The sequence below is a fragment of the Taudactylus pleione genome, unplaced genomic scaffold (genome assembly GCF_031769625.1).
Source record: "Taudactylus pleione unplaced genomic scaffold, aTauple2 ptg000009l, whole genome shotgun sequence".
NCBI lineage: Eukaryota > Metazoa > Chordata > Amphibia > Anura > Myobatrachidae > Taudactylus > Taudactylus pleione.
The window spans coordinates 1,437,190-1,456,420 of record NW_028284412.1 but is presented as its reverse complement, the minus strand read 5'-3'; the positions used below and the strand labels follow the sequence as shown (position 1 = coordinate 1,456,420).

The 19,231-nt window shown below is 43.0% G+C and overlaps 1 protein-coding gene across 3 annotated transcripts in view; it reads right to left on the bottom strand.

Annotated features, from left to right (window-relative positions):
* DENND1A (DENN domain containing 1A) overlaps positions 1-19,231 on the bottom strand; it is a 742,523-nt gene that overhangs the window by 386,673 nt on the left and 336,619 nt on the right. For all 3 annotated transcript variants that reach the window (XM_088466860.1, XM_088466851.1, XM_088466868.1), the window contains exon 9: positions 9,878-9,988. In XM_088466860.1, coding sequence (XP_088322986.1) covers positions 9,878-9,988 — 111 coding nt within the window. The remainder of the gene's footprint in view (positions 1-9,877; positions 9,989-19,231) is intronic.

Below are 19,231 nucleotides of genomic sequence, written 5' to 3'. Positions count from 1 at the left end.
TCTACCAATGTAAAGACAAATCCAATCTGCAAAATTACCAGTTTCCTAATAATCCGTCATTTGTAATTTTAAAACCCCATAACACTTCTAATTTTTCATTCAGCCACATGACATATTGTTTAGTGTTTAAAGCATGACACTCAAAACATTATGAATGGATTCTGCCAAAAGTTGTCTGTGTGAGACAACTTGAAAGGCATTAATTACCTTACTGAATGGAGGTTACTCTCCTCTGTGGTAGGAAGTGCAACAAAACACCCTGCAATGTGACATTGAAACATTACATGGAACTATTTAAGTGGCATCCCAATTAACTATAGCTCTATGATGGAGAGCAGTGTTTCCAATACCTGTGTGTTTCAGCGTGTTAAGAAATTCAATCAGGAAGATGAACAGAAGACAATATTGGAGTTAAATTAAAGTTGACATGTACCAAAAACGTGAAAGGTTCTAAATTGCAGCAAGAGTATATTTAACAAGCTGCTAAAGATCAATGTTTAAAGATCAATGATTAATATTTTAAGTATAATCTATGATGGCCTAGCACATGGGTAGTGAGGAAACACAGATTTACTCTCAATTCACAGCCCAATATTTCAAATGGGCAAATCTGGATACATAACATTATTGTACAAATCAGGAGACTTTCCCAGACTTATGAACACACTTAGGTCTAGATTTACTAAGCAGTGCTGCTGAGTTTTACATTTAGTCACTGAAGTCGGGATCACTCTCAGAGCAGCGTCAACTTGCAAAAGCTTCCAAAACTGCTTGGTAAATCTAGCGCTTTCTGTTTAGTGTTAAAACAGTTGTATAAGAGGGACAGGATCATGCTTTTTCTATATGGAAGCTACTGTAAAAGCTATGCCATAAAGATCATAATAGTTTTGTATAGTGAATAAAAGACAAAAGGAAGGATCTATGGTCTAGGGAAGGTGAACCAGAATGAGTGTTTTGTAATATGAAGAGGTGCTAAAATGTCCTTTAACCTGTTATATATGTAGAAACTAAAGCAGGGTTCAAAAATTCATTCCTACAAACTGACGACTATGCAGAATAGATAAAAAAAAAAAAACTATATACCTAGTTGCAGATTTCTTAAATAAATAAACATAAGTATAATATAAATCACACCTAGAGACATTCATTAAAACCCTGGCATAAATGATGTATAACCACAGAAATTGTTAACATTTGTAAAAAAAAAAAGTGTATTATAATTAAAAAAGAAAAGAGAAAGCACAGCCGAAGATCAGAACATGACTCTTCAGTATCCAACAATAAGGTCAGGAGGACACGACAAAATCTAGAACTATGGTCGACATCGTGAGAGCAAAAGGGCAAAAGATCTGCAAATGAGCGTTTTTCAGAAAGCGTGGAGGAAAAAAAAAAAAAAGATCAAAAGCCCACAGAAAAAGAACCTTCTGCGCTCCATCCTCCGGCAGATACAAATGCAAATCTCACTTCTCCTTTCATCCAGCTTTCTTCAGCAGAACAATATATGCGGCAGAAATTTCTCATTCATTTCTCAATGTAAAGGTGATATGACAGATAAATATCTTCCTTGGTGTACAGCAGACATTCAGCCATTCTCAGATTTGAAACCACATGGAACAATATTAGGTTCTCAGCCTCGGCGAGTAGTAACTCAAAGGAGGCTTGGCGCTCTAATGGGAACACTTGTCAGTTATAGGTCCATGAGCTTTTATATGTTCTTTTAACAACTCCATCTTATTTTTAAATTTTAAAGTCAAGGTCCTTCGAGTAAAATAAGTGAAACGTTTAACCCTTCCCCGCTTGAAGTCTTGTAAACTCTTCAATTCAGTAGCTAAGAAACAAAAGGTGAATGATGGTTGTTGTTTTTATGTTGTGAGAGGAGCAGTTGCCAAAATGAATTCCTTGTATTTTATACTTGGTCAATAAAATCTGATTCCGATTCCGATGATGGATTCGTTTTCGAGATGACAAACTCACGGAATCAGTTTTGTTTTCTTATTTTGTCTGGGATGATCTATGAAGTTTGCCACCAAGATACAAAGTAATTGGGCAAAAATTACGCATAAGGAAATCAATTCCCTTACATAAACAGGGATTACAGATCTACATTATTATTATTATTTTTTTTTCAAAATAGTTAACTCGGACTTCTGTCATGAGAATTGCATTTTAAACTTGGATGGTGTCTCATTCTACTAATGTAGAAAGATTGCAGGACATTTCCACTGGTGACCCCCCAATACAATGGTTGGAAACACAAGCGCGGAAGAAAGTCGCAATCAAGTCGTTCAACAAATTGGTGTAGACGCTGCTGCTTTCTCAGTAATAACATGTAAATGAACCAAAGTAACATGGTAATTCAGTGTACATTTTCAAGTGACTAAAGTTATGGAATAGACTTTATATATTGAACAAGAACATATGAGTCGGTAATGTGTGGATTATGTGACAACTATCGCAAATGTATCAAATCATAATCCAGACCTTGCTGCTTACTATCTAAGGTGGTTCCAGATCCAAACAATATGCAAAGGATTGTAGTTTAAAGAAAGCATTAAAGCACCTTTCAAGAGCTTTGATTGGAGACACCAGTCCATGATTCAAAGGTGGACGAACAGCCGATGTCGGACACAGTGGAGTGATTTTTTTGCTACTGTGTATGCGTCTGTGGCGCCCTGCTCATGCATCCCGATTGTCCCCATGCCGAGTCGCAGTTATTTTTAGGTGCATGCAGGGAAAAGTTTATTGAAAGTGTAGTGGGCGTTCCTGGACAGCGACTGGGAGGTGGCTAGAAATGTATGCAAACAATGGTCCATTCAATGGGAGTTTTGCTGACTGTCAGTGGAAGAGGCTGCATCCACAACTGCCAAAGGACTAGTGCAAGTTTCATTGGTGCGACCGTTGATGGCGTGTAAGGACGCACCAATCTGTATTATTACTGCATGTAAGGTTGCTAAAAGTGGGCGTCTCACTCCTTGCACATTCGGATGTACACAAGGGAAGACGTTTGTAGTGGCACTTGCATAAAGCCGCAGACTGGCGACCGCCAATAGATGCTGCTGCGGGCGCTTCTGTGTCCACCTCCCATAGTTTTATTAACTACATGTACAAGAATAAATGACAACAGGAGCAATATTTTGTCCAGGATCACAGTTACTTGCTATATCTTTCTCTATTCCCAAAGCTGAATCAGGCCCTCTATGTATATGTTTTTCAGGTTCACTACTGTGAAAGGAGCAAAGATCTCTTTGTTCTCCTGCATCAAATAGGTCGTAAATTATAAAAACATAAATTATAATACATGGCCCGGTCCTCCAACTTCGTCCTATTGAAATAACAAGCGTTGCTGCATGATCACAGATTATTACTTGATTATTGTGAGCCCAAATTGAAAACTAAACTCTTCCACATGAAGCACTGTTTATGTAAAGCTACTGGACATGCGGTACGGCGCAATGTGTGGTTGCTGTGCTGCTTCGATAAAGGGAGGAAATTAAAGCACCGTCTCACTGTGCAGATGAAACCAGATCTCCAGTGGAACAACAGCACTTCCAGACAGGTTTGTTTGATAAGATGGGAGCTTAATGCCACTTAGGTTCCATCAAGACTCTGACAGATAAAAGATGATGAAAACCCAAAAGTGCTATTTTCTTTAAAATGGCAGTACATCAATACAAAAACCCAGCTTTATTCTGTTCAGAGTTCACAGCTCTACATTTCAAGATCTACCAATCCATAAGATCGTGCGTTCCCATCTCCGGGAAAAGAGTGATTTCTCATTCTTTTAGCTGTTAATGTGTATTGACTGGTTTTCTTTTTAGACTGTAGTACTGAGGCTGATTAAGTAAAACATGTTTTTTTTTCTGATGAAGCACTAAATACACAATGTGGCTTTGAAAATGGAAATATGGTTCTCTGCTCCAGATTTGCAATCTTACAACTTCAGCGCTGCTCCCAAAGTGCCAGGTTCATATGTATCTAGCTCTAAGTATGGAGCAAGCTAGACTGACCTAGCTTACCGTTTTAGCTCATGGAATATGAATTGTGAAAGGCATCAATTGGATTTTGATGGAATTATTGTACAAAAAGTACAGCTGTTTACAGTGTGACAAAAACACTGGGAACATTATCAAAGGGAGATATATATGTCCAAGGTTTTTAGCTTATGTCTGGTAGAAAAGCTGATAAGCGGCCTTTGCTTTCCAGACCACATGTGAGAAGCTGAATAAGGGTGTGGCAGTCTCCTTAGTCCAGAGCTGGCCCTAGCCAAATTAGTGCCCTTGGCAAGATTTTGGGTGTTGCCCCCTCCCTGTGGGATCATGAAAATGGGTGTGGCCAGCACAGTACGGTATCAGCACCAACCACCCCTATCCCAGAAAAGCACCCTCTCCCAGAAGTGAGCACCACAGGACCCTGTCCCTCTCCCAGTTCCAAACTGCACCAGAGCCACGGACAGCGGATCCGCTTTTCCTGTCTCAGGCTGGCAGGCCGCAGCTGTGTGTACTGATTGCTGGAGGAGGAACCCAGAGCCGTAATTCACTACTCCGAGCTCTAAAAAGTCCGATAGTGCACCAGCCCTCCCGCGACCATTTACTTACAGTCCTAAATGAGCCTCTGCCCATGCACAGAAGATCATTCTGATTGTGTGACACCTCAGAGCTGGCCTGGCGCTAACCACAAGCCGCCGTCCAGGTGCTCCTGCAAAGACTGTCGGCTGTTCCGCCATTGTCCACTCACTGTTTTCTGCTGCCAGGCCCGATCTGAGCTGTCAGCTGAGCTCCGATCATGGACGCTGTGCAGTGGCAGTAGCAGCTGCCAGAGTCTTTGCCCAGCCAGCAGCAGGTGCCCCGGCCGTGCTTGCACCAAACCTCCACCGGCCCTAGGCGGGCTTGGATGCCCCTAGGCATTCCAAATGCCCTAGGAATTTGCTTACTTTGTCTTTGCCTAGGGCTGGCTCTGCGCCTAGTCCATCTCTCACTACCTATGGAGCAGGCTGACAGACCTGTTGAGAGCCACTGCTATTTATGTAAGTGCTGTATTTAAATGCTGTTTTGTGTTAGTTGGACATTAGGTCCACGGACCCTTATGGCCCGTAATCCACGGACCTTTATGGCCCGTACACACGGGACAATCAGTCATCAGATATGGAGTCGTGAATGTCCTGGACGATCAGACATCAGATATGGAGTCGATCAGATATGGAGTCGTGAATGTCCTGGATGTTCGATATCGAACATCCAGCACATGCATCAACCACCAAACTACTATAACGACCCTATAGAAAACAGGCTAACCTGGTCGATATCCACCAGGTTGGCCTGCATGCACAGGCGATGGTCGATATGACCATCAATGCCCCCGCATCGATAGTCGTTTGGTCGTTGGAGGGGGCTAAAAAAAAAAAAAGGATGATATAAAAGATCAAACGATCAGCTGTCCTAGAGAAGTACTAGAGACAAAACGCGTTGGGCTTGCTGTACCTTGGGCTTGCTGTACCTTGACCCCCCTTGAATGGATAGATAAGCGGATAATATTTATGTTTTTTGTACATGTGCCTTTTTACCATTTGATGTCACTGTGTTATTAATAAATAAAAATTTGTTTTGGAAAAATCTATCATGACCTCTGCCAATATTTGGGGAAAGGAATGTTCCACATAAGGAAAAAAGGTCTATTAGAATTTCCTTTGTGTTTTATATAATAACATAGACTGCGGTACAGTACACACTATGTTGGTTTTCTTTTTGTTTTTTCCTTATATCGCTCTCTATGGTCATATGACCGAAGAACTCCTCACCAGATAAGTTGTTCATTAATCATCCTTTTTTGGTCTCACTTGTGATTTAATTTAAATATTTTAGACACTAGTAGGCGCTCCTTTTATCATTTCTTTATATTTATTATTGGGAACCAATCCCTACTACTATTTTGGAGCAGCCACTTAATTATTATTTAAGGTGTGTCACACTTTAAAGGAAGAAACATTCCTCTATCACATATTGTTTTTCACTATTTGTAGTGTTATATCACAATCAGTGCGCCTCTACATCTCTTATACGATATATATATATATATATATATATATACACACACACACACACACACACACACACATACACAGTGCCTTCCAAAAGTATTCACCCCCCTTTGCATTTTTCATGTTTTGTTGTCTCACAACCTGGAATTAAAATGGATTGTTTGAAGGCGTGCATCACTTCATTCACAGAACATGCCTACAACTGTGAGGTTGTGTTTTTTTTTTATATTGTGAATGAAACAACATTTAGGACAACATAACAGAAAACTTCAGCCCCCTAAAGTCAGTACTTTGTCGAGCCACCTTTTGCAGCAATTACAGCTGCAAGTCGCTTTGGATAAGTCTCTATGAGCTTGCCACATCTTGCCCCTGGGATTTTTGCCCATTCCTCAAGGCAAAACTGCTCCAGCTCCTTCATGTTGGATGGTTTCCGCTTGTGAACAGCAATCTTCAAGTCTGACCACAGATTCTCAATTGGATTGAGATCTGGGCTTTGACTAGGCCATTCCAACACATTTAAATGTTTCCCCTTAAACCACTCGAGTGTTGCTTTAGCAGTATGCTTCGGGTCATTGTCCTGCTGGAAGGTGAACCTCCGTCCCAGTCTCAAATCACAGGCAGACTGGAACAGGTTTTGCTGAAGAATATCCCTGTATTTAGCACCATCCATCTTTCCCTCCACTCAAATCCGTTTCCCAGTCCCTGCTGCTGAAAAACATCCCCACAGCATGATGCTGCCAACACCATGCTTCACTGTGGGGATGATGTTCTTGGGGTGATGGGATGTGTTGGGTTTGCGCTAGACATAGCGTTTTCCTTGGTGGCCGAAAAGTAAAATTTTAGTCTCATCTGACCAGAGCACCTTCCTCCATACATTTGGGGAGTCGCCCACATGCCTTTTGGCAAACTCAAATCGTGTCTTCTTATTTTTATCACTAAGTAATGTCTTTTTTGTGGCCACTCTTCCATAAAGCCCAGCTCTATGGCGTGTACAGCTTATTGTGGTCACATGCACAGATACACCAGTCTCTGCTGTGGAACTCTGCAGCTCCTTCAGGGTTACCTTTGGGCTCTGTGCTGCCTCACTGATTAATGCCCTCCTTGCCCGGACTGTGAGTTTTGGTGGGTGGCCCTCTCTTGGCATGTTTGTTGTGGTACCATGGTCTTTCCATTTGATGATGATGGATTTGATGGTGCTCTGGGGGATGATCAAAGATTTGTATATTTTTTTTATAGCCAAACTCAGAATTGTACTTCTCAACAACTTTGTCCCTGACCTGTTTGGAGAGCTCCTTGGTCTTCATGGTGTGATGCCTCTTGCTTAGTGGTGTTGCAGCCTCTGGGGCCTTTCAGAAAAGGTGTGTTTATACTGACCGATCATGTGACACTTAGATTTCACACAGGTGGACTTCACTAATTATGTGACTTCTGAAGGTAATTGACTGCAACAGGAACTTTTGAGGGGCTTCATAGCAAAGGGGGTGATTACATATGCACATGCCAATTTTCTGAATTTTATCTATAAAGATTCTTTTTTCTATATATATTTTTCTCATTTCACTTCACCAAATTAGACTATTTTGTGCAGATCCCTCACATAAAATTCAGATAAAAAAGAAGGTTGTAATGTAACAAAAAAGGTAAAAAGCCAAGGGGGTGAATACTTTTGCAAGGTACTGTATATATATATATATATATATATATATATATATATATATATATATATATACATACACACGAAAAAGGGGTGTGAACACGGGGTCCAGGCGTGACTTTGCAGTCTGGGGGCGAAATGCCCCCATTTTTTGTCACACTGGAGGCATGCCCAGCTCTTTCCAGGCAGCTGGGCTGCCCCAAGTCCCTTTTTATAATGTATCTATGCGCAGCATCCAATCGGGACAGTTGGGAGGTCTGCAATATGTGATCCTGTAGAATTAATAAAGGTACTCCAAGCCCAGATCTACAGCCCAGGCAGATCTAAAAGAAAATTCATTACATTCTTACAGTACAGATTCAGTAACTAGGGGTGTGCAAGCTGTGACGTCACTGCCCCAGTGCACCTGTATTCGGCTCGCAGGGTGTCTGGAACGGCACTGTGCAACCTATACAGCTGTCCAGAGAATCCTCTGGTCAGTGATGTATACCCTGGTGCCAGCAGCCAATAAACAGCTTTATACCCTATTGCAACGGTCATATCGGAGGTTGGGATCTGATGTTCCCTACGCTATCTTGTTCCTGACCTCACAATCCCTCTGAAGACATCTGAAGACAAAACACACTGTGCTCAAAACTGCTCATTGTGCGTGGGTGCACACTGATCCGATAATCTGGTCACAGCGTTTATCGGATCTGCAGAGCTTATCTGCAGCTGTGTACTGGTAACCCAACTTTAGGAAACAATTCACTGCAAAATCCTGTAGGAATCGCAGAAAGAACAATTCAGTTAATTCTTAATCAGTACAAGTTTGCTGTTTGTACCTTGCAGAGACATGCACAAGATTGTCTCTCACATTAGATGTTTGTCACTGAGTGGATGCAGTCATAGAGCCAGTGATACACAAAGGTAATGGATACAGAGCCGGATTCAGAGACGGACGCAATGGCGATGTCTACGCAGCTGGGCGATTATCGGTGATCTGCGCATGTGTCAAGTTTCACTACCGACAGCTGTAGCTGCAAAGATTTAGCCGCAGTGTGATAGACAGTCAGGGAGCGTTTGTGGGAGGTAACAGGGGGTATGACGATGAAAACGCAGGCTTGTCACAACCGGGGCGTGTACAGACTGCAACTCCACGCGGTTGCAAAGACTCTGGCAATGCACATTTTCATACATCTGCTGAATACAAATTCGCAACAATGGTGGCATTAGCGCCCATCTCTGTAACAGGACCATAGTCCTCAAGGGGAACAGCTAGACCGTATTGCTTCTTGGAACGTTTAGAGAAAGAGCTCTATTGCAGCTTGCCAAAACAGCAGAAATAAAGTACTGTCGGCTAAGATATAACAGTGCATTTACCTTTTCATATATAACTATAACATGTTTGTGTTTAGCTCTCCTTTACACTTCATTCCTCTTATCATCCTATAGATAACTTATATTATTAATTTCTTTTAAGGTCAGCCAATCTCGTGCTTCGGGCTTGATTCAGACCCGGTCGCAAGGCTGCATTCGCACGCAGCCTGTCGATGCGAACATTTGCTAATGACCGCATACGCAATGTAACCGCAGCACAATGAGTAGACACCCAACACTACATAATGCCGCCTACTTCCCTTCACTTACTTTTTCGCAAAACAGCGGTAACATCGGGAACCATCGGACCCACACGCACAAGTTGTGTTTGACCTGACCCTACCGCAGACATTGCTAATGTTTGTGTGTGTAATTAGACGTTAGGCTGCATATGCCGTTGCTGGGGCCTAATTATGCACGCCCCTGAAACGGCGTCTAGACGCCCAGGCACGACTGCGTTTCTTTGACCACACCCGTCGCCACCCTGAAACGGTCACTTCCTGTCAATCACTGTATGAAGCCTCTGCGTGCTCACTGCGGTCGATTCCCGATCGCAGTGGCTGGTTGAAGCATGCGCATTGCGATGCATACGCAGAATGCAAACATCGACAGGCTGCGTGCGAACACAGCCTTGCGACCGGGTCTGAATCAGGCAAAATGCAACTAAACTATCTCACATACTAACACCCACAAATATTTCAACCAAAGTCTTCCAATTCCATCCAGGAGGGAAATATCATTATAGAATAGCAGCAAAGCTGGAAGTAAAAGGTAGGTGGAAAATAAGACTTTGTACTGAAATGTTCTTAATAAATGAGAGATGGACTCACCGTGCTGAGCTTACTGCAAGAGATTAGGATCCTGCGCTCGTACAGCATACTGGCATAGAGGTGCAGCATGTTATTCACATCTACAGCCACAAAGTATTCCGTCAGGTTTCTCTGTAAAAAGATTAACATTAAATAATTAGGGATTAATATACGCAAAAATGCACAAATCCTAATTACAATGTATATCTGACAATGCTCAACAACATACTATTTAAATGAGTGACTACTACTTGCACTGTCACCTGTATTTGTCCCAGTACTCAGTGAAACAGTTTGTATGTCTCATGAAGAAAACCTTTATCATTACACCAGCACGAGGAACCGCAATCTTTACAGCATTCTGCAATTCGCTCTGTGCCCGTTTAGGACAGAATACAGAGGCAACCCATCTGTATTGCAGATGAAACCCATATTATATATTTTCAACCAGTGAACAGTATGCACCACAATTAATTTTGCTACTACTCAATTTTTTTTTTATTTGCTGCCCATTGCCGAGCACGACTGCAAATAACACACCTATTGTCATCACCAGAGCCATAACTAGACTTTTTGGTGCCCTGTGCTAGAAAGAGCATTGGTGCCCCCCTCATTTTTCAAAGGAACATAATGCACCCAAAAAAGGGCCATGGCTTCATGGCGAAGGGCCAGGGAGGAGATAGGAGAGACCAGGAGATGCTGGGGATGAAATAAGAAAAAGCTACAAGCAAGAATAATAATAAACAAAAATTTGACAGGCCCAAACAGCGCCCCCTGACCTGTGGTGCCCTGTGCGATGGCACCGGCCGCACTACCCTAGCTACGGCTCTGGTCATCACTGTGTAAACATTATTGTTGTTTTGTTGCGTTTAGCAAATAGTCATTCACAAGCTTATAAATGGGTGTCTGTACGCTGTCGCATTTGATGTGTTTATTAGTGTTATTTACTTAATTATCTGTCCTAGGTATGAGAGAGCTCTAGCAGGAGCAACGCTTGCAAGAACACACTGTCCCCTAGAAAAAGAAAGGGACAGTTATATGCAGTCTTCACATTTACAAAACACTTCATGCTTTAGATTGCCAGGTTCCATCCCGGCAGTGCAAACTTAGGAAGTGCATGTTCATTGTGAAAGCCGAATCAGGAGGAGCGATCAAAATGGATCCCTCTTTACAATCTTAAACCCTCTTCCCATAGGATGAAGCAGAAATCAGTGGGCTAACAGCACAGCTTCATACATAGGACATGCCCATTGAAATCTATTAGGGGACAGGTGGACTTCAATGCGGACATTTGCACAGGAGATATTTGTCTATCAGTTCATACATACGTTGAAAACTTACATATGAGAAAATCATAATGCGAGAACACTTATGTTTAAAGAGTGTGAGGCTTTTGATACATAGGCCCCTTAACACTGTCTCATTCTCAGTCTATACCTGAGTTTATATAATAGGTTCCCATTTGATGGAACTGGCGTGGTTTCGGTGATACAGATGCTAAATATAAAGAGGCGATTTGTTTTAAGTCAAAACAATGTTGGTTTTGCTGTAAAACAAATTGCTGTTTTAAATTTAGCAGCTATATTTCCAAAATCACACTGGTTCTAGCAATTTAGAAGCTACCCCATATACCCCAGTTCAGGACATTATATCAGATAGATCTGCAGACCAATAGTATAACACAGTTTCCCAAATGAGGTCCTCAAGGCTCCCCAACAGTTCAGGTTTTAGCGATATCCATGGCTGAGTACAGGTGATTAAAGCCCCCATACATCAGCAATCGATTGTGGCAATTCTGCAATTTGCAATCGATTGTGTATAATTTTGGATATGGGAGACTCAACCTGTAATTAAAGGCCCCATTTTCAGCAATCTGAAAACCACAATTGAACAATTTGAAGATTTATTGCCCGATCTTAGGATTTCCCAATCTAGCAATCTGCGCCCATACATTACAGATCTTTTTCAGTGATTTACATATCTGCCAATCTTGAAAGGCCCATAATTTTACTAGTAACAGTCTGCAAATCTGCTGATCATGTCCATACACTAGCAATCTACAGCCCCAATCCATCTGTGAAATTCAACATGTTCGACAATCTGATTTAACAATTTCAATCACTTTTTGGTTGCAATCTGTGATCTGTGAAGCCCATACATTGCAGATTTTTATATAGAATCGATTACAAATTGCAGAATTGCCACAATCGATTGCTGATGTATGGGGGCCTTAAATCCTGAACTGTTGGGGAGCCCTGAGGACCTTGTTTGGGAACCTCTGGTATAGCAACAGAAATTCAGTGTGTAAAATGCCTACTGATCACTTAGAGATTTGATGGGTCTTTGATTTGTGACATATCATAACTAACCAGTTCTGAAATTAGTAATTGTGTAACATTGGACAGTTATTGTACATCTTTTAAGCACCCTCTTCCAATATAGCCTATTGTTTTCTCTATTAATAACATAATAAAACCAAAAAGTATTATTAACAACTCAGATACAAAACATGTCATACTCAAAAGGATGCTACGGATACTTTGAACAACTGTAGAAAGAAATACTTGCAACCTTGATGCGGCAAATTAAGTTGCATAGAACAAGCAGTGTTAAAAGCCCCCTCCTCTCTTAGCAGCAGTGCCTGAACATCAGAATTATAATAATAGCCTAATGTAGCGTCCCAGCTGATGTTGATTCAAACTCGATAACAGCAGCATTTGGTCAAAAGAAAACTAAAAAAAACAACAACAACGAAACATTACCTTACTGGTGTCAGTAGTATAGACAAATAGCACATGCAAAGTTAACTGCTAGGGTGGCCTAGTTACAGTATTAAACATCCTTACCATGACAGATACATTTTCGGACACTTTCATAGCTGTGGCAAGTTGTTATAGCACAGCTATAGATCTGGTCAAAACTAAAAGTCAACAAAGCTTTGAGATGGGGATGTTGGACTGCCCTTATTCTACATCACCTTTCCTCCCATTGATTTAATTGTTCAGATGGCATAAGTATGTGACAGAGGGGCTGATCACTTGCAACATACTTAATGTTCTCCATGTATGTGGCGTTCACAGGACCAGTGCAAGGTTTCTTAGCACCCTAGACAAAACTTCAGCCTACTGCCCCCCACCATTAATACCCACTTACCAGCCAGTAAGGTGAAAGTGCGGATGCAACAGCTTATAAATTCCCCAGTCACCTGCCTGCATTGAGTACTGCAAGGATGTCTTTCTCAGAGACATACTTAATTATGTGATGGGCAAACTCAGTGGTGTCCTCCAGATTCCGGCGCTCTAGGCAGCTGCCTAATGGTAAACACAGCCCTGTTCAGTTTTCCTAGTCTCTCTCTCTTTGTGGGTCTACTGTGGTCGTATGTCCTTATTATGTGTCCAGAGTCTCCTCTTTACGATGAGGGCTATAAGCATCCGGTCACTCACCTTTGTGTGCTATTAAATCTACCTGTCTATTGCTCTCCAAATGTTCTGTATGTTTTGGCAATATTGGAGTATCATGTGAGGGCTCTGCACATTCCCTATTTTACCCTTTCCCTTTATTTTTTAACTGTATACCCTTTACTTTTTGAAAAATAATAAAAACGAAACATAAAATGTAGTATTGTTGCTGGCATACAAAATCAGCTCTCACCATTCGTGCAAATGCTCACAGCCCGTAACATTTAAATACACGTTAGGTCAGAGAAGTTACCATTGCTTAAGTTGGAGGTCATCGCTCCTACCAGAGGAAATTGAGCAACAACAAGCCTTCCACAATAACATAATGGACACATTTGCTGCATTGGCAATGGTACCTCTCTTCTTGACTCTATATATTTGCTCATCGAGTTTAGCTATAAATTTTCAAACATACTGCGGCTTTCAATTCTTAAGTGCTTAGAGCTACATTTCAATTTTGTACACTGATATTCATTTGAAGTAAAGTTATTGTTCTACATTTGCCCAGGATACAGTTTAAAGTAAAAAATGAAAAAAAAAAATATATATATATATATAAATATATATATATCACCAGCTGACAAACTAGTAGAGGGGTATCGATTGAGAAAGAACTTTGATGACGAAATGTTGAAACCTAGAACAGAAGGTTATGAGGAGAAGTAACAAACCCAGTGCACTAAGAACATTATCTTTTATCAATTTTTTGGAATTAAGGGACTGTATAGCATTCCAAATTAAAATTAGGGATAGCGGAATAACTGAAAAGGAAAAAACCCAACTGATGGTTTCATTGAAATAGAAAAAAAAGTCTGGAATCTGACTCCTCCAGGCAGACTGAAGGACCATGTTCCAGCAGAAGATGAGTGCTGGTCCCTCCGGCTACTGACAGTTCCCATGTGGGCCAGTCACACCACGTGGGAACTGTCAGTAGCCGGAGCCAATCAGCGGCCGCTCTACAGTCAGCGCGGCCGCTGATTGGCTCTCAGGACTGCCAGCTCCGTGGATGTGCTGTCAGCTGGCAGCTATGAGTATGCGTGGGAACACACATATTCATAGCTCGTTCGTTGGTCGTGTATTCGTTTTTTTTTGCCAAGAAACGTGGATTACTGCGGAGACCAGCGCCAGGATAGAGGCGAGTATGATTTTTTCTTTGCAGGGCCATGTTTTTTGGATATTCTACTTGGACAAGGGGACCGAACATCTGGTATAGGTAATTATGTGTGAATGGGTAGGTGTGTGTAATAAACTTATACTGGACACAGTGTGTGTGTTTTGTCTTTTTTTAACTATTTATTTTACAGTGAAATTACAGGTGCCGCATGTCTGCTGACACTTGTAGTTCCACAAGTGCAAAATGGCAGGCATGCTGGCACTTGTAGTTCCACTGTAAAGTACAATAGTGTTACATTATTTGGCTCCCCTATTACCCCCATACCCACCAAGCAAAGGGTATGGGGAAGAGCCCCAGGCTTCAGCGTAAGCCTGTGGTGCTCGGGAGAGGGGGGACCCTTTTTTGGGGGGTACCCGACTCCCCCGAGACCACCGGCTTGCGCTGACCGACTTGGGGTGTAATGCTTTGGACCTGGAGCCCTGGTGATTGGGTCTCCGGGCTGTGGCATTACACCACGGTCGGTTGGGTCTGGTGCTGGTCTTAAATATAGGGGGTACCCCACGTCTTTTTTGCCCCCTATATTTAAAACCAGCACTAGTCCCTGTAGCCTGGTGTTGGTTTCTAAAATACGGTGGAACCCTACACATTTTGTTCCCCGTATTTTTAGAAACCACCACTGGCTGGCAAGCCTGGGGCTGGTTTGGCTTTTGGGAGGGGACCTTATGTAATTTTTTTTGTAAATTTTTTCAACTTTTTTTTACAGGTTCAACAAAAATGGGAATTTTCAGAAAATATTCTAGGGACCCCCCTAAAGATGTGTAGACATGGGGGATCACTATGGGTACCCCCATTTTTAACTACTGAAGGAAGTCAGGGTTTCTAATAGCCACGGCAAGTGCATAAATGCGACTTTGAAGAAAGTGGTGCAGAAGAGCATTTAGAATTTTTGGGGGGGAAAAATAACAATGCCCAGCAAATTTGGGGTACTTGAAAATAGGGGTCAGCATATTTTAAAGTTGCTAAAGTGACTTGAAAAAATTGTGCTAAAAAACCCACCTGCCGCAAGCAGCTGCAATGAAAAAAACACCTGGGGCATACTTGGGGACCCCCCCAGAGTCAAGTTCGCTATTTTTTAACTTTGTCCCCCAACAGTTTTTTTTTGGCCCCCAAATTCAAAATGCTTTTTTTGGGGTGTCCCGATTTTTTTCTTTTTCTTTTTGACACAGATCGTTTCAAGGGGTCATTCTGAAGGGTGCAGGCTATTGTTTTTTAAGCCTGCACCCCTAAATCCCAATTCTGCACTTTTTTTCGCCACCTATTCAGTGGTTAAAAGTTATCCTGTTTTTTTTCAAGGACTTTTCGAACCTGCGAAAGTCTTTGAAATTGAATACGGTGTAAAACCAAAACCAGCGAAAATGATGTCATCAGTGCGAAATTATCGCAAAAACTGACTTTTCGCTCCAAATTGAATACCCCTGATTGTCTATCTTAATTGCTGTCTCTCTCTTATACCACACACGAAGAAAATAAATTAAGCATGAAGTACAAAGTGAGGAATACAGAGAAAGAGAGAGACTGAGTAGAAAATAAAACTGAAAAATACATAAAGGAAATGTATAACGGCATACCTCTTTCCCATAGAACACTGTCCCACCTAATTATGATATAATGATGCGCATCACACCACAATCCCAAATGGAAATAAATACTGCTGCTGCGTGTTCCAAATCACAAACTTAATACCAGCAGAATCTTAGTAACAACAGTCAGACCCAACAGTTATCAATTTCCTCTTAGATCAGGCAAGGAAACAAAGACAAACAGGACAAAGAATTTATATGAAGTTAAATGTCATCCAAGGTGAATCTCAATCAGAGAATTGTGAGATTCAAGAACAAGATGTGCACAAAAATAGGCTTCCCAGCTGCATGTTGAGGCTTTGGGATGACCACCAGATACCCAAATGTTGGAGTACATTAGGGTGGTATACGCGCATACACTGGTGCTCGTCCAATTCTGCTCACATTTAGACAGCAGTTTGCGAAAGATGTAATAACCAGTGAATGTCAGCATGTGCATAGCACCACCCATTGCTCCATCCAGTTCAAGCAAGATGTCAAAGAAGCCACCGCCATCAGGGAATACCATTGCCACGAAGGGGTGTACTTTGGCTGCAACAATGTTTACGGAAGGTGGGACGTGTTTAACATCAATATGAATGGCAGGACCCAAGATTTTCCAGCAGAACATTGCCCAGAGCATCACACTGCCTCCGCCAGCTCGCCATCTTCTCATTGTGCTTCCTGGTGCCATCTCTTCCATAGGTATGCAATGCACAAGCACCCAGCCATCCACATGATATAAAAAAAAAAGTGATTCATCAGCCCAGGCCACCTTCTCCCATTGCTCCCTGGTCCAGTTCTGACGCTCACATGCCCTCTGTAGGGCACTTTTGGTGGTGGATAGGTGTCAGCATGGTCACTCTGACTGCTCTGCAGCCTCAAACACAGCAAGCTGCGATGTGAGTGTCCTGACTCCTTACTATCATAGCCAGCATTAACATTTTCTGCAGTACTGTACCTCTTCAGTGGGACCGCATCAAACGGGCTAGCCTTCACTCCCCGCATGCATCAATGAAGGATGACCCTGCCATCGGATGTCCTTTTTTGGACCACTTTTGGTAGGTACTAACCACTGCATATCGGGAACACCCCACAAGACCTGCTATTTTGGAGATGCTCTGACCTAATTGTCTAGCTATCGCAATGTGGGCTTCGTCAAAGCCTCTCAGATCCTTACGCTTGACCATTACTTAGGATTTTAAGACATAAACCTTAAGAACTTGCTGCCTAATATACCCCCCCCCCCCCCCCTTGACAGGGGTCATTGTAACAAAAATTCACTTCAACTGTCAGTGGCTTTAATGTGTGAATGTATATACGTTACTGCAGTCATATGGAAGATATGTGTAAATCCAGAGCCAGATAAAGGGCGGACCCTGGTGTCCGAGACTCGTCTCTAATGCCCGCTACCCACTGCCAGCAATTTACATGATTTTGGGCAATCACCCACTGTCAGAGTGCACCTTTCCTTACCTCAGTTCACTGCACTTTCATGCATTGCAGTCGTCATGGAAAGATCTCACATTACTTTTAGGGTGCGGAGGAATCACGAGGAGGAAGCCAAATCCAGTGCAGGAAGCGTTAGTACTGCCACTGGACAGAGCTAGAATTAAGGTTACCAAGTTAGCTTGTAAGTCTTAATACTGTAAGTATGAGTGACACGATGAGAGCTCTGAGTTGTATTTGGAGAGGTCTGAGTGGCATGTGGGGATCCATGCATAAGTCTGAGTAGCAGGTGAGGGAAATGTGGAGGTCTGATAGGTATTTGGAGATGTCGCAGTAGCATGGGGGGATATGTGCAGAAGTCTGACTGGCATGTGCGGAGGTCTGAGTGGCAGGTTAGGGACATGTGGAGGACTAAGTGGCATTTGAAGAGGTCTAAGTGCAAAGTGGGGAGGTCTGGGTGGCATGTGGAGAAATTGTGGAGCACATGCGGCATATGAGGGTATGTGGGGAGCATTTTATGGTTAGAGGGGATTCTGAGAGCTTGTGAAGGCATTTTGTGGCAAGAGAAGTGTCTGAGTGACATGCTGGTGCATTTTGGGATAAGTCATGTGGGGACAGTAAGGTCAGTTTGGGGCTGTTTCTAGCTTTTGAAATTAAGTACAATTATCAGCCTTTTTGAAGGTTTCCGACCTTACTCTTAAGGGGCATATCCACTAGGCGACCTGAAAGAATGAACGACTAGCTTCAGACCTTCAGGTCGCCGAGGTGCGGTGCCCGCACTGAACAGCGTTCACTGAAAGTCATTCAGTGCAGGAGTCCAACCTCCTATCTCTAAACATGCCGAACCTGACTAGCGTCGTCAGGTTGACGGGCATGTCCAGTAGATAGTAGGGGTCGGCAAGGACCCAGTGTGCACGCGCATCGCTGGTCTTTGCCGGCTATCCATTACACGACTTTGTGAACAATGCGACCAAAACCTCCTGGTTTTGGTCGGATTGTTCTAAAAGTCGTGTAATGAATAGGCCCATTAAGGAAGCAGAGTGGAGACAGCAGTGAGGAGCAAGATAAGATCATTATTTCAAATAAGATCCCGCTGCCAGTGCCTCATCAACTTAATTCAGGGCTTGACAAGTCCTGGGGGCCAGGTCGCCATGGTGACCAGATTTTTCTGCCTGGCTACCAGATTTTGCAGGGAGGGCGGAAGCAGACTCTTGTCAGCCCCAGTGCAGATTAGTGTCTGTAGTATTGCAGTGGTCATTTCATGCACAGGAGTGCATGTGCTGACAGTTGCCTGCAGTGACTGCTGTGTCTGTCCATCCTGGCCTGCGCTAGCTTCTCCTGTATGTCCCATCCTGCACTGACTCCTCCTCCTCTGTCCCGGGCCTGCGCCAACTCCTCCTCTCCATCCCGGGGCTGCTGTGACTCCTGCTGCCTGCCCCAGTCTGTGCTTATCCTCCTGTACGTCCTGGCTGTCTGCTGTATCCTAACTCCCGCTGCATAGAGCTCTCCAGTAAGAGGGTCTATGTGTGGCCAGGGATTGCGGATCGGCTTCAGAAGGACAGTGGTGTGACCACGAGGGGGGCAGCATGACAGCGGAGGAGTGGTTTGCCGGTGGGTACCCCCCCTTGTTGTGTGGCTATTGGGGGGTTCTAGCTGCTCAGTAATGTGACCGTGGGGGGGAGGGGTTTGTTTGCCCAGGGGGAAGCTGCAGAGCGTTGGTTTTCCTGGGGGGAAA